Source organism: Amblyomma mixtum, chromosome 2 (assembly GCF_055824585.1).
Source record: "Amblyomma mixtum isolate Tamu chromosome 2, ASM5582458v1, whole genome shotgun sequence".
In the NCBI taxonomy this organism is placed as follows: Eukaryota; Metazoa; Arthropoda; class Arachnida; order Ixodida; family Ixodidae; genus Amblyomma; species Amblyomma mixtum.
The window spans coordinates 302,757,655-302,784,461 of NC_143013.1; the positions used below are offsets into that span (position 1 = coordinate 302,757,655).

The 26,807-nt window shown below is 49.7% G+C and overlaps 1 protein-coding gene across 1 annotated transcript; it reads right to left on the reverse strand.

Moving 5' to 3' along the window:
* Nucleotides 1–610: 610 nt before the first annotated feature.
* Nucleotides 611–23,283, reverse strand: LOC149364730 (glutathione hydrolase 1 proenzyme-like). Its single transcript, XM_089568747.1, has 7 exons — nucleotides 23,204–23,283; nucleotides 21,753–21,956; nucleotides 16,082–16,204; nucleotides 12,836–12,933; nucleotides 11,736–11,928; nucleotides 8,806–8,969; nucleotides 611–790 (listed from the first exon to the last, which is right to left on the reverse strand). The coding sequence occupies exons 1-7, from the start codon at nucleotides 23,281–23,283 to the stop codon at nucleotides 633–635; spliced, it is 1,020 nt and encodes a 339-aa protein (XP_089424873.1). The 3' UTR covers nucleotides 611–632.
* Nucleotides 23,284–26,807: the final 3,524 nt, after the last annotated feature.

The window sequence follows — 26,807 nt, forward strand, 5'->3', positions numbered from 1 at the left end:
GCTTCTGATTTGCTGAAAGCCGTACTGAGAAGCTGTCAGACGGATAGGTACAGTAATGTGCAGCTGGTTTTTGAGATGTGAAGAGTCGTAGTTGCAGATGCGTCATCACGCAATGGCGAGCGACGCCATCACGGGTCTCGTGGAGAACTATGCGTTTCAAAGCGTACAGCGTTAATTTAAAGAAAATGGCAACCAGGATAATGCACTCAGAGCTCACAAAATTTTCTGTTTCATTTTACTGAAACTACTGTGGACAAAAGCAGACCATAAAATTACAAGGGGGTTGTGTAAACTTTTTCTTTTTTGCTTTTGTTTTTCTCCCCGATTCGTTAGTTATTACGGGCGACTTGTTTGAGGGGCAGTTTTTCTCATGAAGAAATATCCAGTACTGATGAGGCATGCATAAGAGCATACAACTGGTGCACGAACAATGACTATTCTTAAGTCAGTGCATCCATCATTGACCGGCGTTGGTGAGGCGGCCAATGGCGAGAGCCAATGATCAAACCGTCGGCGAGTCACAAACCGCAGGCAGAACAACCGCGCAAATTCCGCTCATAGCTTTAACCGGCGTATGGTCTTAGTCTGGCAAAACCCACTTAGCGCGTGTGTTATCTCTATTTCCATCATCCTTACTCGAGTGACGCTTGGGACACGGCCGCACCCAACAATGTGCCACTTCCAGGCGCGGGCGCCGAATGGAACACCAGGCCGTTCGTGAGGTTCATGCTGATTGCGTCCATCCAATCGGCCTCGTATGCCTGCATGTCTGCTTTAGTGATGGCTCCGCCTGCGCAACGAAAGACACTGGGAAGTGTGAAAGAGACCCGTCCCGTATCTTATGCGCATGCGCGGATAAACCCGCGTCCTTTGTCCAAGGCTGAGTTTTGCGAGAAGACTGAAGCAGGCATTGATCACAAAGAGTAGAATGGGCAAGAAAAAGTGGTACGTTTTTAACGTAGTTAAGCCTAGTAGACGTCCGAAAGCACCCCTTGCTTGGAAGATGTGAAAGTAGGGACCTTGAGGGTGACCCTGAGGAAAGTAGGGACCTTGAGGGTGACCTTGAGGGTGACCTTGAGGATGACCCTCAAGGTCACCCTCATGATGGTGCCAGGGTCATCCTTAAGGTCACCCTCCTCGCGCCAACTGTAGCCAATGAGAGGGTGACCTTGAGGGCGCCAGGGCCATTCTCAAGGTCACCCTCCAATTGGCTGCAGCTGGCGCGACGCTCCTCTGAACTAACCCGAGCTTACCCGAGTTACACCGAGGCTTCACATAAGAGTTTTGTTTAGAATGGTGTTAAGCAGTGAAAAAAACTACAACAAAAATTTTTCGCCCACGTCGCCAGAGGATCACAGTGGGAAGGATTGACCACTGCGTTCATCACTACACTACTGCTAGGACCATATCTGGTCTGCAGTATTTGGAAATAAATAAATGAGGCTGAAATCTGCTGCGCCTTCTCAGTAAAGAGATTATACATGAAGTTTATTCCCTGTCGACCGCCTGTTAAAAACACGGGGCTTGGGTAGGAGGATCGTAAAGCTGCGATGCATGCTTCGTAAATGTGTCCGATTTCCTGACTGGTACGTGGGTCTAAGTTTCTTCACTAGAAGCTTTCGGCCGGGGCGAGAACTTGTCAGCACCCCTTCATACTTATGGGATTGAATGTACTCTGGATCGCCTTGGGAGACGCTACATGGCGGTTCAAGCAAGCGGACGCGCGTCGCATCGGTTCCGCACATTTTGAGCAAATTCCACCGGACCAAATCATTCTCGCCACCGGATTTTATTCGGAACGGAAAGATATCAAGTGCTGGATCCCCAGGATAGAAATTTCAAGAGGTAGGACCAGTTTTCGGCTTTCTACCGGACTTGAAAGTTATAAAGCGGGCGCCGGCCCGCTAACCCTAACGGGCCACCCAGCTCGACATCGTGAGAGCATGGGCCGCTAACCTTGTCGACGACGCCGACGCCTAGCATCGACGCCGTTTCAAAGACGGACCATATGGCGGGGCCCAGCCAAGACAACGATGTGCCAGCACAATCGTCAAACGTCCTTCTCAACGAATTCCAAGTGATGGATGAAGACGACTTCGGAGACGCCGACTTGGGAAGTGAGGACGAGATCCCGTCCGACTCCTCGTCGAAGCCAGCCGGGTACAACAACGATGCCAGCTGGGAGCTTGTACAATCCAAGCGCCAGAGAAAACTTCAAAGGCGAAAGGAACGCAAAGGCACGGGAACCGGCCCGGACGCCAATCCTCAAGACGGAAAATTACCGGGTGATGCGACCGGCTGCAACAAGTATGGATCAAGGGAGCAGAGCAGGCCTAGGCGAAGAATGCCGCCACTCCCCAGAAGCGACTACAAGATCATTATTCGACCCAAGAAAGGACTCATGGTGAAGTCCCTCACCACCCACCAAGTAGCGCGCGCAATTGTCATGGCGTGCGGCCAGCAATGTAAGGACGAGGACCTACTTGTAAGGCTTCGCACCGGATCCAATATCATTATCGTTAGCACTCCGCACGAGCAAACGGCTCAGCTAGTGCGGCACATTACCCGTCTCAAATTCGACGGAAAGCCTTATGATGTAAACGCTTACGTGGCAGCACCGGAAGACGTCCTGCGCGGCGTGATCCATGGTGTAGAGCCAGGTACCCCTCCCGAAGAACTTAAAGCACACCTACGGGTCAGAACTCAAGGAGTGACCATACTTCAGGCAAGGATGCTCGGAAAATCCAAGACGGCAGTGCTCACTTTCGACGGCCCAGTCTTGCCGAAATTCGTCATTTATTACGGAGGTGAAGTACCATGCTACCAGTACCGCCCCACTAGGCAAGTGTGTTACGTCTGCTTCCAGCAAGGACACCGTTCCGACGTGTGCCCCACACCGAACATTATTGTGTGCGGACTGTGTGGAGTTTCAAACCCGCCCGCCGACCACGAGTGCACGCCCAAGTGCATAATCTGTGGCGAGGCACACCGGACCGGATCCAAGGAGTGCCGAGAGAAATTGAAAAAAGCCAGGCCAAAACCCACAGGAGAAAGAGGACGCAGCGACCAACGCGGGCGACAACCCAAGCGATGGCTCAGCTCAGAGGGAGAGACATCGAGGAGCCGATCGAGGTCCAACTCCTTCCCGCCTCTACCACCAGCCGGCCCACAGGAGGGGGAGAAGCAAGAGAAAAAGAAAAAGAAGAAGGTTTCCCAGACAAGCGGCAGCAAGGTGAGCTGGGCTTCTACCACTGCTTCGCACTTGGTAGGAAAGGGTAGTAACATAGACAACACAAACAACAAAGACAGTCGCGTCACAGAACCGAAGGACGCGAACAGCGATGCGCTCAGACGCGAGCTAGAACTCGCTCGAATCAAACAAAACGAGCTCGAACGCAAAGTTGAGGAACTCACAAAAACACTAAAGGACCAACAGCGGGAACTCGACACGACTAGAGCCCTTCCAAAACAACAACCACAGGCATCGAATGAAGGAGACCTTGAAACACGAATGCAACAGATGATGCAGCAGATGATGCAGGATATCATGCAGCAAATCCAATCGCAAATGCAACAGATGCAAGTACAATTCCAAGGGCAGATCGCAGAGATCAGAAGCGCTTTTCGAAAACAAAAACATACCGAAAACATTAGGGAAAAAGCGTACAACCGTCCAGCGCTAACAGCTTTCGCAAGCGAACAAGGCAACAGCAGTGACGCGTAAACATGATCAATACGTATCGGCAAGAACAAGAACACTTAGATATTTGGCAATGGAACTGCAGAGGCTACCGCAAAAAGCAGGCCCTTTTAAAACAATACATAAACACACAACTGACACCTCCTGATGTAATTGCGCTCCAAGAGACTGGAATCAAGCCGACCTTACAAGGGTACGAGGTTTACGAGAGTCAAAACGAAGGTAAAGCGGCCGTCCTAGTCAGCAAAACCATTACCGCCATCAGGCATGATACCATCGCCGACACCGACATCGAGCACGCGCTTGTTGAAATTATTCCGAAAAAGCGACAGGGAAGCAGCACGTTCTTACTTAACGTGTACAGCCCGCCGAGACAAAGAAAAGCCAAACTCTTCGAACTGTTCTATGGAGCGCACAAGCTGGCCAAAAAAAATGCACTCATCATCGTAGGAGATTTCAACGCCATGGACAGGAGTTGGGGATACCAGAAACAAGACATCAAGGGAAGAACATTAGTGGAAGTAGCGGAGTACTTTGGCTGCAGTCTAATCACAGATCCTGCGACCCCCACGAGAATCGGAAATAGCGTGAGCACGGACACATGCCCGGACCTCACCTTCGTAAGGAACAGTAGGGAGTCACAGTGGGAAAACATGATGGAAAATCTAGGCAGCGATCACTTTATCCTCCGGACACGAATAGCATCCGACACCATAAGACGCCAGATTGGACAGGCGAAAATCACTGACTGGAACGCGTTTCGCGGGGCTTGCAACAAATCTGAAGGCGGTATCCAATCACTGGAGGAATGGAGCGGCATGCTGAGAGAAACGCGACAACGATGCACAAAAAGTCTAAGGAGAACGACAGCAACGCCTGAAGTAGACGCCCACCTCCTCAGACTATGGGAAGCGAGACGCAGTCTCACCAAAAGATGGCGGAAGCAAAAACACAACAGGAAACTAAAACTAAAGATAGCAGAAATTACGGCAAAGGCGGAAGAATATGCGATGCAACTCGCGAAACAAAATTGGGAACAACTCAGCGACTCGCTTAGGGGAACTCTAGGCACGGCCAGAACCTGGAATCTCTTAAGAGCATTAATCGATCCGACCAAAATAAAATCAGAAAACAATAAAGCCATCCACAGGTTCATCCACTCCTTCGAGGGATCAGACATCACCCTACTGGAGAAGGCACGAGAAAAATGTTTCGGCGATCACAACCCCCCGCGATACCAAGGAACGTATCGAGGAGCCGAAAACGAGAAACTCGACCGCCCCATAACTGTGGAAGAGGTTTACGCGGCCATAAGAAACACCACCAGAAACACGGCAGCCGGAGCGGACAGAATCGACAACGCCCTAATCCGCAACCTGAGCGACGACCTCATACAAGAGCTCGTCAGCTTTCTTAACAAACATTGGGAGGCGGAGACGGTTCCCGAAGATTGGAAACACGCCGAAGTAATAATGATACCTAAACCTGGTAAAAAGCTACAAATTGAAAACCTCAGGCCCATATCACTCACGTCGTGCCTTGGCAAACTTTACGAACGGGTGGTAACTTTAAGACTGCAAAATTACATGGAAGACAACGACTGTGTACCACATACCATGTTCGGCTTCAGAGCGAAGCTCTCGACGCAGGACGTTCTCCTCCAAATACAAGAAGATGTCCTGCGAAACGTACCTCGGACGGGAGAAAATGTCATAATGGCCCTGGACATCAAAGGGGCATTCGATAACGTCAGCCACGAAGCGATCCTTACGGGCCTAGACAAGCTGGATTGCGGGCGCAGAATCCACGGCTTCGTCAAAGCCTTCCTGTCCGACAGAACTGCCACCATCGGCATAGGAGACCTTCGATCGGACAAAATTCGCACTCCAAATAAGGGAACACCCCAAGGGTCAGTTATCTCCCCCTTACTTTTCAACATAGCTATGATAGGCCTAGCTCGAAAACTAGAGAACATCGAAGGCATCAGGCATGCAATGTATGCTGACGATATAACAGTCTGGACAAACACGGGTTGTCTCGGAGAGAAGGAAGAAAGGCTACAGCAAGCGGCCTCTTGTGTAGAGCAATACCTCGCAGAAAGAGGACTCGCATGCTCGACCGAGAAATCGGAACTGCTGAGAGTCTGGAGAGGCAAGCAAAACCGGACCGTCCCAACCAACGAGGACCTAAAACTCAACGTCTACCTTGACGGGACACCCATACCCGAAAAGACAACAATAAGAATTTTAGGCATGTGGGTTCAATCCAACCAGCGCAGTACTCACACTTTTACCCTGCTCAAAGCAACAACACTACAAGTCTCACGCATGATCACCCGCATCACCAACAGGCGACATGGCATGCGTGAAGAGGACACACTCAAACTAGTCAGAAGCCTTGTAGTTAGTAGAATCACGTACAGCCTACCCTACCAGTGCCTCAACAAAAACGAAATACAACAAGCGGATGCCCTGCTACGCAAAGCGTATAAGACAGCGCTCCGACTTCCGCGCAACACGTCAACCGAAAAACTCATGGCCCTGGGATTACATAACACCTTTGAGGAGCTACGAGAGGCGCAGCTTGAGTCGCAAAAACTCAGGCTGTTGCAGACAACGACTGGAAGAGCGCTCCTGCAGAGGCTCGGATACCGCGAGCAGATGCGAGAAATGACGAGGACGGCAACGATCCCCGACGAGCTTCGCAAGACCCTCAAGGTAGCGCCAATACCAAAAAACATGGATCCCAACCTCCATCGAGGCAGAAGAGAAGCGAGGGCCGACTTCATCGAAAGAACATACGCTCCTCAAGCCACGACCGTGTATGCAGACGCGTCTTGGAGAGGAGGAGATATCAAAATCGCTGTGGCGGCGGTGGTCGATTCGTCTTTACGCGAAATGACCAGCGCGTCTCTCCGAGGCTGCACAGCTGCAGAGTCCGAGGAAGTAGCCGTTGCTCTAGCGGTGGCGGAGGGCTATAGAACCGGGCGGTCGCTAACAATACTCACCGACTCTCAAACAGCCTGCCGAAATTACATGAATGGCAGGATAGGTCGTCACGCGCTCCGTATACTCCTCGCAGCGAGCGACAGAATTAAAAACCAGGAAGAACAAAGCGACAAGATCCCACACAAAATTGTGTGGGTACCGGGGCACACGGGGGTGGCAGGGAACCAAGAGGCCGACAGGATAGCTCGAGGATACATTACTTTCCGAGCATCCGATGAGCCCGCGGAACTCGCGCCAGCACCCAGGGATTACTCGGCCATACTACAAAACTACAGAGGCAGAAGATTGCGGTATCCCCCACCGCACAAATCTCTCAGCAGAGAGGAAGCTGTCACTTGGAGACAATTACAAACAGGCTCTTTCCCAAACCTACATATACTAAACAAAATGCACCCTACCATATACGCGGACAAATGTCCCTGGTGCGACGGAACACCTACTCTCTATCACATCACATGGGCCTGCCAAAAGATAGACGTGGTCCCCAAAATACAAAACCCGAGTGCGGAGCAGTGGGAGACTCTGCTGTCCAGCGACCGCTGTGAAGACCAAGAAGGTCTGGTACAGCGAGCTCAACGGGCGGCAGTGGCCAGCGGAGCCCTGGACTGAGGGCAACCGACCACTGATTAGAGGCGGACGACTTCGACAGAGAAGACTCCTGGGGGTAAAATCAAGGAGAAAACATCTCTGAAGATGCTCCCAAACCGCAGGAAAAAGGACTAGAGTAAAATAAAGTTTTTCCTTCCTTCCTTCCTTCTGGATCGCCTTAAGGTTAGCTAATGATTACTCAACTTTCATAACAGCTTTTTGTTCCTGCACACAGATGATGCTCCTGGCCAACTACGTTAGTAAAGAGGGCCAGCATTAAACTGCAAAACATTAATAATGACTGGTTGCAGCGTTGTATATACTCAGAAGCGATGCCGCTTAAGAAGGGAAGCACATCATTCTGAGAAAAAAAAAAAATCTACCCTCCCCTTTTTCACCCTCTTCATCCCTTCCCACACGGCTAGGTCCACGTGTCCACACAGCAGCAGTTACCGCGCTTTGCTTTCCTTCTACTCAACCCCCTTTCACTCTGTGCTTACACTGACACCTTAGACTGCAGAATACTATGCAGCGGTGGCACGGCGGTTCAGCACGAGCACGCATGAATCCTATCCGTGGTAGCCGCGTTTCGCTGGAGGCAAATTGCAAAAGAAGCCCGTGTGAACATGGACGAGCCACGCTCGTCATCAGCCAGCTGTCCTCTCTGGCTCATGACGAGTTCACTTTGTTAAATGTTTTCTGGCACTCTGTGTCCGGTTAAGGTAAGTAGGGCTCCTTCAAAGCATTTTTTTTGTTTGCCGACAGAAGGCAGCACGAGTACTAAATGATCATTTAGGTACCGTTTTCGAAAAAAAATGTCAACTAGGGGGTTAAAGGGACTACCCGAGCTAGTTGAAATCAAACCAGATGCCTCCACTTCGGCACCTTTTTCTCTCTTCTTACTTTCATTCCTCCTTCGCCAGTGAGAGCTTGCTCATTTGCGAGTTATATATTCCGCGACGCATATCCTTTCCTCAAAACTGATTTTAATTTTGTTGCTGCTAACAAAGCCTCTTATTTGCACGCTGACAAAATTTTATATAACCCAGTATACAGTAATTTTGTCTTTTCTTTTCGTATTTTAACTGTTGATCATAAATAACAGAAAAAAACTCACGCAACTGTCATCTAAATTATTCACTACTAGCTTTGGACGCCAGGAACAACAATCTACTGTCAAGCGATTTTTTTGGAGGCAGTGTAACGTAAAATCGTGTTAGCATATATGTTTTACATATCCCTTGCCAACTAGAACAGACGAATGAGCGTGCCCTTCCCTTTGGGACGGCAATGATATACGCGGAAGCTTTAAGTAACTAGATTGTTTTTGTTATCTAATCGCTGAAATAGTCGCCACAGTGAAGATGTTACTTCCCAAATGAAGGCTTCCAAGCGAAGGTGTTCGATTGTTTCGCTGTGATGAGTGAGGACATAGAATGGTATACGCTGACAGCTCTAGCGCCGCTCACATCTCACTGCTTGACCACGCCATGTATTCCTGCTGCCTACCTCCGTCCTTGATGCTTTCCACGATGTCGTTAGCCAGTGTCCCTTCGTACAAGAATTGGGCGCCGTTGATGGCCAGGTCGCTTAGCGTGTTTGCCATTGTGCCTTGCACCAGGAGGTCGCCCTCCTTCAACACGGTGTTGGTCGCCGTGTTCCAGAAGCGGGTTCTGCAAATCCGTACGCCGGTGCACGTCTGTCCTCGTAGCCCTCATCGCCATTTAGCTAAGGCATGCATCGTTGCGCCGCTTATCTACAACCCATGACATAAGAGCGAGTGAAGGTAATCAAAGTGACTCTTGAAGCCAAAAATAGGCAGATGCTGTGCCATTAAAATTCTACAAACCGGGCAGCGTTATGCATTCACATGCAGGTTAACGCACCCATCAACAGGAGCACTGGACAAAGCAAGGAACACAGACTCAAGGGCGACCATATCTGTACAATTACGTTTAACATGTTTATAACTGAGCAACTAACACCCCTTCTGTCTAAACAGCGCTGCGAAGATTACTGACATTAGGGTGGATTTTGTTGCGAAAGCAACACTACGCTAGTCGCCGAGCCATTTCGCGGAGCTCTGGAAAGGCCAAGCTGTGCATGCGCGAGGAGCGGGTGACGTCACACGGCGCACAGCTGGCGCGCCGGGGCCGCCGCGCGCTCTCCCTCACCTCGCCAACAGTCTTCCTCTCTCTCCCTCTCCCTCTCTGATGCGCAGTAGCGATTGCGCATCGCCATCTGCGTGGTTTGTGGTGTATATAAAATTGGCAGTGGCTGAGCTCTGTTATGCCAGGGAGGTGGTGACGAATCGCGGCTACGGCCGCTTATGTTTTTACAGCCAGCGCCGGCTTCGGCGGACGCGGTTGTTGCTGCGACGCGCGTCTTTTCTCTTCCTTTTCTCTTTCCTCCGATTTTTTAACTCTCCTCTATCTGCACGTGGCACCGGTGGTGGCTTCTCTCAGTCGCAACAACACTGTTATGCCAGGATATATGTAGCGTGAGGTGAGGGCGAGGTGTCCACCTCGGTGGACACCTGAACCAGAGGGAAGGAGCATAACTGCCCTCTTGGGACTGTGGACACCTCAACCGTGTTTTAAGCTAAGTGGCGGTGTGTGCGCTACATGCGTTGGCATTGACAACGTCGTGCTAGAAAAGCGGCGCTAGTTGGCGTTCGTTGTGTTCATTGCCGTTGGCGTTCACCACTTTTTACACTCCGATCTTTTTAAGGAAAGGAAGTGAGCATAACGGCTGCCTGGGTCAGTGGACGCCTGAATCGTGCTTATAGGTGCGTAGAGTGATGAGAGAGAGAGATGTGAGCTGCAGGCATTGACAAGCTTGTGCCAGAACCGCGGCGCTGAAGACATAGGCCATTGGCGTTCATTGTGTTCATTGGCGTTGGCTTTGTGAACGTTGTACACTCCGATCATTTCAAGGAAGGGAAGGCGAGCGCGCGCGGCGAGGCACGCCAGCTGTGAGTAGTGACGTAACTTGCTCCTCGCGCGTGCGCAGTATGGTCGTGCAAAAGCACTCGAAACGGCGAGACTGCGGGCAGTGTAGCTCACGCAACAATATATGGCTACGCGCAGATGTTGCTTTCGCAATCCTCCAGGTTTAACCAGAGGTAAACCACAGCCAATTTTTTCTGCACGCAGTGCGTTAATTACAGAGGAAAAATGTTGGTAGAGCGATATTTAAACAGATTATGTAACCACAGCTGGCCATTGCAAGCCATAGACTTTTTCACACAACAGATGCACCCAGTGCCAATAACACTGTAAAGCATCTTATATGGGTTTGTCCATCTTTCTCGCGAGGGAGTCACGAAATTCAGGACATACCACATCATGACACGGTCACCCTAGAAGACTAGGTACGATCAAGGCAGGTGCCCTTGCTGCATAAGCTAGTTATAGCGGCCTGCTTCCAGTAATGTAAGATAGGTCGACTGATTTAGGACGCGCAGCCTTGAAAGCTATTAAAAGGACTGAGTAGAAGCTGCCTCCGCAGCTACAACGTAGTCTCTCCTAATTTCCTAACAGCGACCGACAGCCATCCCTCCCTAGCAATAGAGGGTTCATTCATACATAAGTCGATGGCTGTATCCATTTTCGCAACTGGTCATTGAGAGGGACTTGCACACTCCTGCTCGTAGAACTGTTAAAAGTTAAAGGGACTATGAAACAAATTAATTGAGATTACGTAAAGATAGGCAATCCATCACTCGTCACCCCAGCGAAAGAATTTTCGAGCTAGCATGAATAACAACGAAGTTATAGACGATTAAAAATCACGCTCCTCCTCTCCCCCCTCAACTCATACGCGCGGAGCACCAAGAAAAAATAAAGAAAACAGCTCCGGGACTGGGCTCCGCCCATGAATACGTCATTCGCTGACGTTCGGTTTACGGCTTCCGGTTGTCGCACTCACGAGGAGCAGCGTGCGTCGGCAGCGTCTCTCCGGTCTCGGCGCTTTCTTTGCTCCCGAACTCCCGGCAGGAAGAGGCGGCAGAGGTAAATTGGAAACATATGCGTGAAGGCAATGCCCTGGCCCGCGCTTGCCCGAGGGGGTCGCGCGGCGCCTCGAGCAGACGATTTTCACCGCTACCGGAAGTGTGCCCGTGACGTCGTAGCTGCCGCGGCTCGAGCGAATGACAGCGTGTGGTGGCCTACCGACGTCATGGGACTAGTGACGTCTGTTTTCCCGGTTTTGGTTTCAAAATCGCTCCCTACGAAGACACCAATCGGCCCGCGAATTTTAAAAAACGCGATTTTTAAAAAGCCATAATAAATTGCCGGCTCAGTTCCGAAGACTCATACTTGGTGTCAGTGCTTCTGAGCATAACTTCTAACATTTACAAGCGTCTTTTAATTCTTTTCATGGTCCCTTTAACGTCTAAAAGCCACCTCGCTGGTAGTGCCTGCGAGCAGTGGACTCACTTGAGGTCGGCGCTGGCCTCGATAGCGGCGCTGTGCCTCTCCAGGGCGTTCGCCAGGTGGCGCCCGACGACGAAGCCCTCCGAGGCCAGCTGGATGGCGGGGTCGAACAGCCTGTACCACTCGAGTGCGCCCAGCTCGCTGTGGATTACCTCGTAGCCGTCCATAGCGCCCGGAACAATGGCAGCCGTGGCGCCTGCGGGCAGCGACCATCGCCGTTGACAAGACGAAACCGCCGACCCCCTCACGCCCGCTTTGCAGAAAACAGCGTTTAATTCTGTCCTTATACTAGAAGAATAGGGCACTGAGATTTCTGCAGTCTTTCCAGGAGGGAGGAAGGAAGAGGACAGCATGACGTGGATGAAGCGCGAATGGAAAAATAACATACAACGAAGCGCTTTTAATTGGGATCTCATCTCTTTTCTGTGCCCCGTGTCTTACAGCGCTTGATTCACACAATGCAACACTATTAAGCCTGTCAAGCTGCCTTTATCCAGGATGACGTCAGCAGTGACGCACCAGGACGCAACACGACAGCGTCCAGGTCACGACCCGCGCGGGCATAAGATACGGAACGTTTTACTCAGCTCCTACTGCTCGGCCTACATGAATAGCATTCTCTCTAATCTGCACTTCAACGAGAATGTTTTCTGCTACGACATAATACGACAGCGTTGCAATAAAAAGTGACACGTATTTGGGAACGCCAATGCATTAAAACTGTACATGACATATCCGGGGCTAATTATTTTGTAAATGAAGTACCACAGCCACATGGAAAGAAGCTCCTGTAAGTGTCGGTGTCTGTCTGCACTGCTATTGTCCGAAGCGTATTAGAATTTCATTACAAAAGTGCAGCTCATGTTATTATGTAGGCCATGCAGTAGAACAATCGGTTCATCAATCAGTCTCCGGGGTCACTGTGGTGAAATCTGAAGACTTCGTCAAGGATTTAAATTATCAGCCAATTATTAGCTCATTGTGTCAGTGACGCAGTCGGTTAACGAAAAATTTACGCCTAAGAACAAAATGTGTTTTTAGCCTCTATCCATTATCGAATGCAAAAATCAATCAATCAGTAACGTGATGAACTTTGCGCTCACCAGTCTTGTAGCTACTGTGATTGGAACCGAACATGTCGGGTTTGGCAGCGGAAGGCGACCTGCCGAGAGACCTCAAGGTGCGAACTTGCTGGGAAGACCTGCAGGTGTAAGATCATGCCTGAATATAGCAATCCATGTCAAGTCTGGCACATGTCCAATGCAAGCAAGCAATCACGCTCGCACGTACACATACAAAAACACGTAAACTCACTTTTTTTTCTATGTTTCTTTATGCAGACCAAATTATATTTTGGTTCTTACTTTATTTATTTACATTCTTGTCCGCTTAAACAGCGGAAGACCTACAGCTTGCGTTGCATAGCCGTCGTTACGGGGGATTAAACGAAGAAACGTCGGCTTTGAAACGCGAACGTACCTAACCGCTCTCCTTGCATAATACAAGTAGTGTGCATCCCGAAGGCTCAGTCGAAAAAAAAAATACGGACGGCACTTAAGATTGCTCAGTGCGGTGAAGGCAAAAGCATGAGTGTCTCATCGTGAGATTATATATCGTCGGTTGGAATTCCTCTTGCGAGCTAGCCTCCGACTTGACTAGCAGCTGTAAGTTATGTGCAACGAGAAATCCTATGAAATCCCCCAGAACGTTGTAAGACGAACGGTTGCGTCGCAATTTTGATACAAAATTCGGGAAAATTGGCGCCACATGGAGGTCCGTCTGCCACTTGTACCGCACATGAAAACAGCGCTTCGGAGTGTTTGGTGTAAGAGGTCAGTGTGGCTGCTACTGGTATCTGTTGTGCGTGCACTCGCCGCTTCGGTGGTTAGACCATAGAGTAACATAAAAGTAAAGAGCGGACACTCGGGCCCTTTCGCGGCCGAGTTCGGCGCTTCCCCGTTTCCGCCAGATGGCACTGAACGTGCAAATAAAAAAAGAAAAAGAGTATGGTCTTGGCATATCTTGGCTTGCAGTGACGTGCGCTGCGCGCCTACGGTCGCAGTTACGTCAGCAACAGCGGCGTATTTTAAGTGCGTCAAGCCAACGGGCAAGCACGCCCAGGCGGCAGTGTGCGACGGACCGACGGTGTGAGCGGCTGTATTTTTTTGCGGCGTCTGCAAGCTTCGTGGGCACGTCCGTTTTGTGTACTGCTGTGGTGCTGCGACGGTTGTTTCTTCCACCCCGTGAACTGTCCAACAAGAAGCTGCAGCTGTCGGCCTTAAAGGCGGCGGCGGCGGCTCTTCCTAAGCACTTCCAAAGAGGCAACAAAGCTGCGTCAAGGGCAGATGCCCACCACCAGGTTTTGACAGTAAAGCCTCCAAGATTCCTGTTTAAGCCTATCATCTCTGAGGCCAGTGCGTTTCCCCGGGTCCGCTAGGTGCGCTGTGCACAAAAGTCGGCCGCTGGGGCCTACGGGAGTGTCCGCTCTTTACTTCTATATTACTCTATGGTTAGACGACGTAGAAAACGACGGCCCTTGCAGCGCCACCTTTTTGGGACCATCTCTCAGCATTAGCTACGACGGCTGCCGACGGATGGGACGTCAAACCACCATAAACCAAATCAAAGTTGACAGGGACACTTAATTACATTCTGTATTGGCGATGGGACAGCATTGGAAACTGTTGATGCCTTACGTTAGAGTTTTGTGTCATTCTTTCATGGTTGTGTTTGCGAACCCACACACGTCTGTCTGTTCTCAACCAGACAACTCTTCGGGTCACCTAGCATGTGATTACATGTTTTCCTGAAGGCGTGAAGAGGTGGCAACACGGACGCAGTGAAGATACATTTGAAAGTATAGATGTCACTTCCGGGATGATGAGGTCAATTTCCTCCAGCCAATAGGAATTATTCGGCTTGGTGACGCCGCTTCGATTCAGCAATGGAAGGAAGGAAGGAAGGGAAAACTTTATTTACACTAATGGTTTTTCCTGCGGTTTGGGGGCATCTTCAGAGACGTCTTGGTTCTACCCCCAGGAGCCTTCTCTGTCGAAGTCGTCCGCCTCTAATCAGTGGTCGGTTGCCCTCAGTCCAGGGCCCCGCTGGCCACTGCCGCCCGTTGAGCTCGCTGTACCAGACCTTGTTGGTCTTCGCAGCGGTCGCTGGACAGCAGTCTCTCCCACTGCTCCGCACTCGTGTTTTGTATTTTGGGGACCACGTCTATGTTTTGGCAGGCCCATGTGATGTGGTATAGAGTAGGTTTTTCGTCGCACCAGGGACATTTGTTCGTGTATATCGTAGGGTGCATTTTGTTTAGTATATGTAGGTTTGGGAAAGAGCCTGTTTGTAATTGTCTCCAAGTGACAGCTTCCTCTCTGCTGAGAGATTTGTGCGGTGGGGGATATCGCATTCTTCTGCCTCTATAGTTTTGTAGTATGGCCGAGTATTCCCTGGGTGCTGGCGCGAGTTCCGCGGTCTCGTCGGAAGCTCGGAAAGTAATGTATCCTCGAGCTAGACTGTCGGCCTCTCGGTTCCCTGCCACTCAGCAATGGACAAATTTTTTGACTGACATCACGTTTTTTTTTTTTCTATTAGGCTTCTAATATCATCGCGTTAACGAAGACGAAATAATTGCTTGCGCAGTGAGGAATGGGTTATTTGCTCTGGTAAACAAAAATGGAAGACTACAACTAAGAAAAACAGCAACCATGTTTTGAACATAACGTGACTCTGTTTTGAACCTCAGGATTCGAATTTGTAGGGACGAGCGAAAACGCAGCCCGAAAAGTTGTGAAAGTGAGCTTTGTGCACTTCCTTCTCCTTTCGTAGACATCACCGCGTGTAAGAGCAGCCACGACACGTTGAACGGTGTCGGCGTACAACGAACTAAGGTAGGAGAAGTAAGAAAGTGCATAACAGTGATTTCAGTTTTTCTTACATCAGTGAAGGAATGAAAGCCTCTATAACTGGAGACTTGTTTCTGTCCTGTGAAAACTTGTTACGATGCGTTTTCGGACTTTATTCCCAATACAGCTGTCACGAAACACTCTTTATTGCTGTTGTTATGCTTAATGTCTGCACACTTCGAGACCAAAGCCACAGTAGGATTGTGGCCGGCGTTAAACCGAAGGCAGGTGCAGCAACATGCTCCGGCCTTCTGGAATGAGGCTAGCATGTTGCCATTCCATACAGGGCAGACTGATACCATCACTAAAGAGGAACAAGAAGCACAAAGCGAACTTTCCAGCCTTTTCACTATTTCAATGTGTCCTGTCCGCCCTAGAGTCACCTATTTATTAACCGCGCATCATCATCAGTACAATGAACGGCGCGTTAACATTCCTTACTGGTTATAGAAGAGGCCGATGAAGCCACCGCCAATGCCCATGAGGTGCGGAGCAGTGATACCCATGCACAGCAATACGGCCACGGCGATGTCCCCAATGGCGCCTCCTTCGTCTATGATCTTCCTGGAATACGGGATGAAACAAAGATATTCGCAGTGTTGGACATATGAGGACATATAGAGCACGAACGGGCCTTATAAATGCTGTCATGGACATCATTATGAGGAGAAAGCCGAACGCCATTGCAACAGTTGTAGACTGCTATCAAGAGTGCACGCATTGCGTTTACAGACAAGCTTCACTAAAAAAAAAAAAAAGCCTTACAAACTGATCTTTGCTGTTCCGGTTAGAAACTTAAAAGTTGTGACTAATGTGAAGTTGTTAGTAAAGTACTGCTTTCTAGAGCGCTCTTCAAAGCGTACAGGCGCTGGTTAGGTTGGTTTCTTACTTAAATATATCATAATATGCGAGTACAACAAAAGGCTATTGATACAAGACACCTTGGCCCAAGTTGATCAATCACATGAACAGACTCTCTCCAAAGTGATTGGCCAACACGCAGCTTAGAGCAACGAAGCACGGATATGAAAGACAATTTATATTTTTCAGTGTCCTTTAAGGGAGCCCGTTTGCAAAGGCCTTACTATTAAGCATTTTGGCATGGCAATTTTCCAGCACTAATTTAGGAAGTTGCAGATATTGCGATGCAGCAAACATTTCCGCTGGAAATGTTTGCTGCATGTGTATGGAAGCCTTCGGTACGAGCTAATACCTTGTCATTTGTCCAAGAGAATTAATGCTGAACCTTCCACTATGGCGTCCGCAGTCCTTGTGCAACATTTCGGCGTTAAAACTACCATACCATACCATACCATACCATACCATACCATACCATACCATACCATACCATACCATACCATACCATACCATACCATACCATACCATACCATACCATACCATACCATACCATACCATACCATGCCATGCCATGCCATGCCATACCATACCATACCATACCATACCATACCAAAGCCCTACAACGCACTGATTTATCACTTCTGACGTCTGAATTTGACTAATCATTATAGAGAGAGAGAGACTCTTTAATGAAATACAAAGAATTTAGCCGGCATTTAAAAATCGCTAGCATACTGCTCTGCGTATGGAGGAGAATTTGGGAGATAAAGACAGAAGGAGAGGAGTGTGGAAGAGGTAAAAAAGAAACGAAGATAAAATCCGGCCATGAAATGGGTACTAAGGATGCAACGGCGAGTATTGATGTAACCTATGGAATGATGGAGTGCATAGTCCGACAAATGGGCTGACGAAGTTCACTGCATGAAGAATGCATGAAGGTAACGTGCAAGTGAATTTAAAGCTTATCGAGATGTCCAATGTCTTTTAAATATGTAAATAGAAAGTTCATTGCAAGTCTCTGTTGCCTAAGGCAGACTAAGGGACCTAAAACTTTGTCCATTGTTAGGGGCACTGAGCAGAGCTTCTGCATACAATGTTCATAGTACGCACGCTCGTTAGCATACGCAGGGCACTCAAGCAGGATTGTGGAGTAGCAGGCCAGGGCCATGTTACCACCGGCCGACCTCTCCACCTTTCGCTCATTAAAATTCCTTTCTCTCTCTCTCTCAAGCAGGATATGTTCCACAGTTTCTATCGAGGCACAGTTTTCACAATGCGGACTGTTCATTTGTCCAAAACGGTATCGCAAGCCGTTTGTATATGCAGCATTCAGACGAAGTCGGTGACAAAGTGTTTCCAGATGTCGAGGAATTCTGGGTGAGAGTCTTGAACTAAGATGTGGGTCGATTGAGTGAAGAAATTGGTATTGATGTGTCGGCAAACTCCAAAGCCGATACGTTTCTTCGGAAGCAAAACTTTTAGCCATTTGGGACGCATCAGATTTCGTGAAAAAAGTTCGAATGTTCGAATTTTTTCGTGCGTCATCAACACTAGGCTATGCCGAAATACGCGCTTTACAAGCATGCGAGTAAATGTGACCTTGTTGTTGGGGACAGCAATAATTTCCTCCTTTTCGAATTACAGGAGAAAGTGTGTAAGGTATCGGTAGCGTTCGCGGGGGTCATCGGAACGCGGCTGGGGGCACTCAAAGCGGAGCGTCTCCTTTCTTGGAACGCGGCCGCTCGCGAACGCGCCGGGAAGTACGGGTGTCCACCCGACACGCGGTACCTGGCACGAATGTGTATTTGTGTTTGTTTTTATTTTGTGGTGGAGAGGGTTTTTCACCTTACGGGAGCTGGAGGGCTGGTCAGGCTCTCTCTAAACCAATCATGTGAACATTGTAAAATGATTGGAAGCCACGAAATGTGGGCCGGGCCTTTAGGGCTTTAAAACCGGGCCCCGGAGCTGGAAGCGGGGTTCTGCGCTAAGGTCAGATGCAACGCATCTTCGGCAACGCCGAGTTAGGGGCCTCCCCTAGTATTAGCCAGATCCACCCTTTTGTTGTTTGTCCTTTTGCCGCTTAAATTGTGTCCAGTGCCTTAACTTGTATATGATTGTAAATATATGTACATAAACTTGAAGTATTTGCCTTTATCCCTGCATCTCTACTCATCGAGAGACCGTCACTGACGGGGCACCCCTGGTGCGAAGAAATAAGCTTCAGTCATCAAGTTGAAACCAACCGTCTCTGGCGGGGCACCGCTGGTGCAATAAGGAAGACGAAAGAACCTGTGAATCTTTACTGGCGCAGTCGACAGGATCCTGCGGCCATCTGAAGACGGCGCAGGAAAAGGAAGGCAGGGAGAAAGGCGACGACAAGGCAACAGGTCAGCGTTCGTGAACGAACCTGCAGGGAGAGACAGCGGCAAGGACCACGGCAGTAGTGCAGCGACGCGAGACTGCGTCCGGTCAAGGATAAAAACGCGTCGACAACTCGACGGTCACCGGCGGGTCGCAATAAGTGACGACAGCGGGCACAGGACCAGCGGCGTACGGCAGTTCATCGCAGCGTCCGGGGAAAGTGGCGGTGGACTCCGACGCCAAGGAGCGGGCAATGCGGATCGACGCATCGAAACCGTGAGTTTCCTTGGTCGCATTGTTCACGTCCCTGTGTTCGAGCCGGTAGGACAGTTGAGGAGTACAGACGGCGGTATGGAGGGCTATCCATGCCAGCCCTCACTCGATGTGAGGGACCAGGTTGAGTTAGCGAAGGCGCGCTTAGCGGACCTTCAGGCTCAACTCTTGAAAGTAAATGGCAGAAAGGCGGTGCTTCGCGAGGAAGAACCTCAGGACGTAAAGTATGTCTTGAAGGTTATAGAAGCAAGACGCCAGCAGGTAGAGCTCGAGATCTCTAAGATCAAGGAGAGCAGAAGAGCCAGTGAATCAGCCAGGGAGAACTGCTCCGAGCCAGATTTCTGCGAAGCTGGAACCGCAGTTGAAAAAAGTATCGTGACGGAACGCAGCGTCGCGGTATTAGAGGCGGTGAACGCACACTCCGAAGATCAATCTGCAGAGGTTAGCTCTACCTCAGATAAGACCAGGGACGAGGACGCGAGTTCAGGAATAAAAACTCGGTCTCAGGCAAGCTGCAAAAAAGTGCAGTTTGTTTCGCGTGAAACGACCAGTGACGACAGACATCAGATCGGCGAGATAGTGGCAGCGGGAAACCTAGCGTTGCCGCAAACGCATGCTGTGTCGGGCATAGGGCGTGGTGCCCCTTGGCGTTTGTGATGGCAGGGACATTCCATCCGAGGCAGAGAGCGGAGGTGGGCCTGCTGGACCGACCGGGCAGAGCGCCGCGCAATCCTCGAACGCACCCGATGTGTGTCCGGCCAGGTCATTTGAGGACCCGGAAATGAGTGTGGACTTGCCACAAGGCAAATTAGGGTCAATTCACTGCGAGGGGTCTCATGCAGCCTCAGGGTTAGAAGATGCCACGAAGCCGGCAAGCGCCGATCAAGGAGGTTGCGGTAATTCCAGTGTTTACCTGAGCAGAAACGGGGCAAATGGCTCCAAGCGAGGTAGAGTAACAGGAGGCAGGTGCGCGGCTTTCACGCTGAAAGTCCACGCGAGGAACAGTATGTTCAGTGCTAGAGGTCGGCATATCAAGTGTAGCAAGACTGACTGTACTGCTATATTTGGACGGGCCAGGGGCTATGCTCTTTACGCACCACGCGTGTCGTACTGGGGCGCCGGAGAGAGAGTGCTCTCAAGTGCGTCGCATGGTCAGAGATTTTCACCTATCGATGACCAGGACGTTTTTGATCCTGGAGGGCATCGTCTTTTCAGTTCACGCCCCGTTGTGGCGCCAGCCTAATGAGTGAGTTACCGTTTAGGCGTTAATTGTGTTACTGACAACACGTGGTGGCTCGAATGTACTACACAGGGACGCTCGGTGCGACTAAGGAGGCTCACGTGGCCACTTACGGACGTCGTGCGAGTGCTACTGAACGCTCAAGTTGCGAGTGTCTGTGTGTGTGTGATCATTCCCGAGCAGGACCACGGTGTGCATGCTGGTGAACTGGGTGCAACGCACCAACTTGGACGCTGTGTTACGGCGCACGGCAAGCATGCCACTGTGTGTATTTAAGTGTGCATTTTGCGTGATGTTGTGTTGGTGCCCGTGTGCATTTTGTTGTTTTTGGTTTTGTTGGTGCAACTGGTCGCAGCGCGACAGCTTGGACTTCGGTGAATGCGCTGGTTTTACAGGTGTGAAACGCGCATTTGAATGTGTACGTTTTGTTTATGTTATGTCACCCGAAGGGTAGTTTCGTGTCAGACACCGATCCCTTTTGTTTGTAATTCTAAAAGTGCCATTTGAGCCCTTTGTAGAATCTTGGGAAGGGCGTGTAAGGTATCGGTAGCGTTCGCGGGGGTCATCGGAACGCGGCTGGGGGCACTCAAAGCGGAGCGTCTCCTTTCTTGGAACGCGGCCGCTCGCGAACGCGCCGGGAAGTACGGGTGTCCACCCGACACGCGGTACCTGGCACGAATGTGTATTTGTGTTTGTTTTTATTTTGTGGTGGAGAGGGTTTTTCACCTTACGGGAGCTGGAGGGCTGGTCAGGCTCTCTCTAAACCAATCATGTGAACATTGTAAAATGATTGGAAGCCACGAAATGTGGGCCGGGCCTTTAGGGCTTTAAAACCGGGCCCCGGAGCTGGAAGCGGGGTTCTGCGCTAAGGTCAGATGCAACGCATCTTCGGCAACGCCGAGTTAGGGGCCTCCCCTAGTATTAGCCAGATCCACCCTTTTGTTGTTTGTCCTTTTGCCGCTTAAATTGTGTCCAGTGCCTTAACTTGTATATGATTGTAAATATATGTACATAAACTTGAAGTATTTGCCTTTATCCCTGCATCTCTACTCATCGAGAGACCGTCACTGACGGGGCACCCCTGGTGCGAAGAAATAAGCTTCAGTCATCAAGTTGAAACCAACCGTCTCTGGCGGGGCACCGCTGGTGCAATAAGGAAGACGAAAGAACCTGTGAATCTTTACTAAGTGGATGTGGGAAGCTAGAAAAAGTCTGCATTCTATCTCAACCATCTAAAGAGTGGTACCACAGTAACATATACACGCAATGGAGTATATACCGCTGCATGTGTTCGAGCACATCGCGACATGAACAGCCGGCAAAACGCTGACGTCATTCGTACACGTCAGCGCTGGAATGCAGTGGCAGGAGCGAACTCACTCTGGTACTTGGGAGCACTCCTTAGCGTCTACGACGATGGCCCAGCCGACGTACTCGTCTGCATACGTAGTTGTGGTACCGAAGATGCTGAGCAGGAAGGACGCCACCAGGCCGATTCCGAATAAGAATACGCAGCAGCAGCAGACGCAGGTGGCAGCCGAGGTGCACAGGGTCCTCGAGTCGAGCTTGAAGTCGCTGAGCGAGCTGGTGAAGACGTACGGAAAAGGTGATTGTGTGGTCATCATAGATAAAATTGTTCCTCCTCCCTTGATCACCAGTCTTGAAGACATGAGTTCAATATAGACAAGATTAGATTTATTCATTTAATGATTGGATTTATTCATTTATTTATTGCACCTCGCGCACCCGCTATATAGGAAATTAAGTAAAGAAGCTTACATACCAATAATAAGCATTAAATGTAGCACTACCAAATTCAGTTGAAACAAAAATCGAAAGCAAATATCTGGTGGATGATACAGTGCTAGGGAAAGTGCAGGTTGTCAAGAAATCTGAGACAGCAGCGGAAAAGTTTAAAAAAAAACGCAAGGTAGGTTGGTTTAAAGGTTGGTTTATGGGGGTTTAACGTCCCAAAGCGACTAAGGCTATGAGAGACGCCGTAGTGGAGGGCTCCGGAAATTTCGACCACCTGGGGTTCTTTAACGTGCACTGACATCGCACAGTACACGGGCCTCTAGAATTTCGCCTCCAAAGAAATTCAACCGCCGCGGCCGGGATCGAACCCGCAAGAAACAGCCAAGGTAATAACGCAAGGTAATAATCCTTACAATCACCAGTAGTGTGCTGCCGAAACCTGTCACAAAACTCCTGGAAGCGTTATAGTAAGGAATCGATATGGCAGCCATAAGGCCACTTTAATGGCATGACGTAATGTGGATTAAGTGAAGGCCCTCGTTTTGCCGATGATGATGCTTAAAACAACGCCTGAGGTCGCGTGGACAAGTTTTTCGGGGCAATTTTTTTCCAACTGTTATGTTTGATCAGACAGTACATCAATCCGTTACACACTGCCTCAGGTCGTCCTTTGTGGCCTCCCCTCAGGCCCTGTGTCACCATCATCGTCAGAGCAGCATCATCATAATTCCACAAGACGACGATCACTCTCATGTCCCCCCCCCCCCCCAGTTAGACCTATCTTCAGAAAACTTCCTAGTCTAATACACCCACCTGAGTCTTCCGCCCCCCGTTACGCTTGCTGAGCCCTCAGTATTTCTGGCAACACCTGATGTCTGCTGTGCAGCGACCAGATTTATGCAGCTGTTTATACGCCTTCGTAAGTGTAGCCTGGAACTTTTCCTTTTGTGGAGTGCAGTCACCGAAAAACAGGGACTCGTCACACTAGGATGGAACCCGCCCAGCACATGGACTCGGTGTACCGGCTAGGAGCTGCGCCGCTCGCGCGAACGTAGAAATGCACAAGCCCCATTTACGTGGTGCCGGGAGTGGTCATGTTGGGAGTCTCCGGGGGCGACGGCAGCTGCAGCTCAGGCGGCGGCGGTGGAGGCTCCATGGCGTTGCTCCTTCAGTAGACCACGTCGCGTCCTTTCTTCTTCTTCTTCTTCTTCTTCACCTCTTTATAATGGCACATACCCACGTGGGGGGATTGGCCAAGGTGTAGTGGTATACATAAGAAAAATTTTCATAGGATTAAACGTGAATTTTGAAAAATGTATTCATGACAAACGACAGAAGAATATTTGAAGTGAAATAACAAAGAACATTTTGGCGAGAATAATAATAATTAAAAAAAAACAAAAAAAAACTCCGAGACTTTTAAAGGAGTTAGCAAATCAACCTACCAGTTGCAATTATGTAATCATGTAGATTCCCACAAATTGAACTCAAAGCAAATCCTTTGGCGCTCGCTCCGAACGATAACAACACAGGCATAGATAACGGGAGCCCTAACCTGGAGAGAGGGACCTCCAGGTAAATCTTTCTCTGAAGTGCGAACTTTGGACAGTAGAGCAGGAAATGGTCCACAGATTCAACGACCCCGCATGAGTCACATAGGTTTGTTGGAGACCACCCACATCTGCATAGGTATAAATTTAAACTGGGAATCCTGCACCGCAGTCGCGTCATTGATACCTCACACTGCCTGGTTTTACACGAACGGACGTTCCATTTATACGCTAAGTGCTGATAATCAGCAGTATTTAGTAGGGGATCGCGTAACCTGGCTGATATGTGTTGGAACCGCTGAAACCTGGAGATCGCCAGCAGACTGAAATTCGGGACGGGATGCGTTACTGGCCCGTCAAGAGCTGACCTTGCTAAATAATCAGCCACCTCGTTGGAATGAATGCCTGCATGGCCAGGAACCCAGACAAAACGGACCTCCTTTAAAGTGGACGGGACAAAAAATCGCAGGAAGCGGCACAAAAAATATTTTTGGGAAGTTTCAAGGGAGACTAAAACTGACAAACAATCTGCCAGGATGATAACGTGAGATACATGACACGGAATTTTGTGCAGGGCCATTCCAAGAGCCAAAAATTCCGCAAAGAATATGGGGATATAATCTGGGATGCGGACAGAATAGCTCCATGCCAAATCCTGCGAAAAGATGCCAACTGCAGCTTTTTGGCCGCTGACGGAGGCATCAGTAGAAAGCACCACATGATGGGGGAATTCCGCTATATGACCAGAAAGAATGCCGTTTAAAATGTTTGTGGGCATGTGTTTCGCATGAGATGGGAAGATGTGGTCAAAATGGAATTCCACTGCTGCCGGCGTGTCGTCAACCCACTGCAAGGAACTGAGATCAACACCAATCGGGGTTAAAAGTTTCTGCGTTAAGGTAATTTGTGGCATTTTATACCGTGGCCAATGATGGTAAAAAAATAAGGCCTGCTGAGACACAAAAATAGGAGTACTGACATTAGTCATCGGGTCCAACGACCTGAGGAAAGTTCGCACCGTGAGTATTTGAAAGCGGGAAATTAAATCGGGCATACTGGCTTCGAGATAAAGCAGGGCGTTTGAAACTGATTTTGGGAGACCAAGGCAGAGACGTAAAGCGCGCCTTTCCAGTAAGATTAGGGGTTGGACCTTGTAGTTTGCGCTACCAGAGAACAAAACGCAACCAAATTCAAGTATAGGTCTTACATAAGCTTTGTAAAGTAACAATAATGTGTCGCGGCGCATCCCAAACCTTTTATTGGCGATTCGTGTCAGCCGGCCTAGAGCGCGTTCTCCTTTACGCACGTTGTTCTTGATATGAAGGCTCCAATCTAAGGTTGGATGGTAAGTAACACCTAGATATGTAACAGATTCCACTTGTGGAATCAGATTAGAGTGATGGGCTTACGCCGTCTTCTTCTTCTCTGCTCCTTGCACCAGCGCGCGAACACGAGCGGTCGGTTGGCATGTCTCGATGCGGCCTGCCATGAGGCAAACTCTCGTAGCACTAAAAACGAAGTGATGTCATTTTGACGAACATGCAGTCGATGCTCGCAAAAAAATAAAACGCCGTCTCAGGAAGAAATAAGCAACGAATAAAGCCAGAGTACCGTCAACATTCTGCGTGATAGTGATAAACTGTCAACTGGTTTCAGAGGAGTCAAACCGCGCTGCTTGCTTGAGGAAGAAGAGAAGGACGGCCACATACTACCTCGTGCCACGTGGTTCGCGAGGAACGCGTGAAGAAGCTCGCGATCCGCGTTGGATGCGCCTCCGCTAGGACTATCGGTGGAGCCTACGCTACCCCCCTGGCCAGTCTCGATTACCTTGTTTGCGAAATCGGCCAGGAATCCCAACGCAGCAAGTCACGCAGCGAGTCAAGCTGCCCGGCCAACTCTCGTGATCGGACCGCTCGGTGAGTTCCGTGGCTACCCGGCAGCGACTGTCACAGCTTGCTGGTCAAGGAGTGCCCTTTCAGCCGTATATTCCTGGCGCAGCATTCGCGATCCTGGCAGGAGCGGGTCCAGGAGACATTGGGTGGAATTTGGCTCTGGCGGTTGCGTAAGCGCTATTTCGCTCGCGAGTAGGGCTTAGTCGGCGTCGGGCGAAAGTGGGGTAAAGCCGAGCCTGCGAGGCTAAGTAGACTAGCACGACCGCATTGGCTAGAAGGTGTAAACCATGTTGGGCGAAAACAGGTCTACCGCTTATTTGAACCCGTTCGCGTCAATTTCCTGCAAGCGCGGTTCCTTCGGCCACAAGCTTGGAAAAGTCCCAATTGTTACAAATCACTCCCGCACCGGTGTACCCCGCAGAAGCATCTTTATTCACAGATAATCTGTATATATAGGGCAGGATCGATGACGTCACAGACGCCACTCATGATGGTGGTAATGAGGTGGCGCTTGCATCATTGACTGGGGCCAGATCATTTAACCACACTAAAGCTCTCATTTGTCGCCTGCCGTGTCCCATTTCATTTGAATCTTGTGGTTTTCAGTCGCTCCTAAGCAATGCTCCTTCTGGCAAGAAAGGATCTCTCCCAAAGTAGTCACTTCAGACGCTGCATTTTTTTCTCATTAAATAATCTATAGTGACGTTGAAGGCCCTAGACGCTGTACTCACAACCTTAGTCACATTTGGCTCGAGTTGGCAATGAGCCACACGATGTGGGTGTAAATAGTGTATCATGGATTCTTGGAATCACTGCAGCAATTATTGCGCACGTTAGCCCTTGTCAGTGCATTTAATTGCCGGCTTTAAATTTTCCGAACCTCACGATGGCGTCTGCAGTTGCGACGTTGTTTCAAACCAGCATAAAAAAATAGTCCTCATATTCGTGTATTGAAAAGTATGCTCCTTGCTGCTTAGGAAAAGCTAAGCACCAAGGCGTGTACTGCGCGACGTACTTCATACAAGCTCTTATCACCCAGTGCACGTATCCCTGTCAGTGTCAGTGGCAGCATACGCACGCCTCTGCTACGCTGAAAATAGCAGAACGCTACAGAAGGAAGCTTACATCGTGGCGTGAGCTCCTCGCAGTACGGTGTTCGTAATCACGTGTGTCGTACTGTTCGCTGAACTTACCTGCACTGCTACAAGCACGACCTCGGTGTTTTCTTACAGCAGCCA

Excerpts from the sequence above, each read along its gene's own strand:
- LOC149364730 (XM_089568747.1), bottom strand. The coding sequence starts at position 23,283 with ATGGAGCCTCCACCGCCGCCGCCTGAGCTGCAGCTGCCGTCGCCCCCG. Across the intron at positions 21,957-23,203 it reads ATGACCACTCCCGGCACCAC|CTCGCTCAGCGACTTCAAGC; the intron begins GTAAATGGGGCT and ends CGTCTTCACCAG. Across the intron at positions 16,205-21,752 it reads GAGTGCTCCCAAGTACCAGA|GAAGATCATAGACGAAGGAG; the intron begins GTGAGTTCGCTC and ends CCCGTATTCCAG.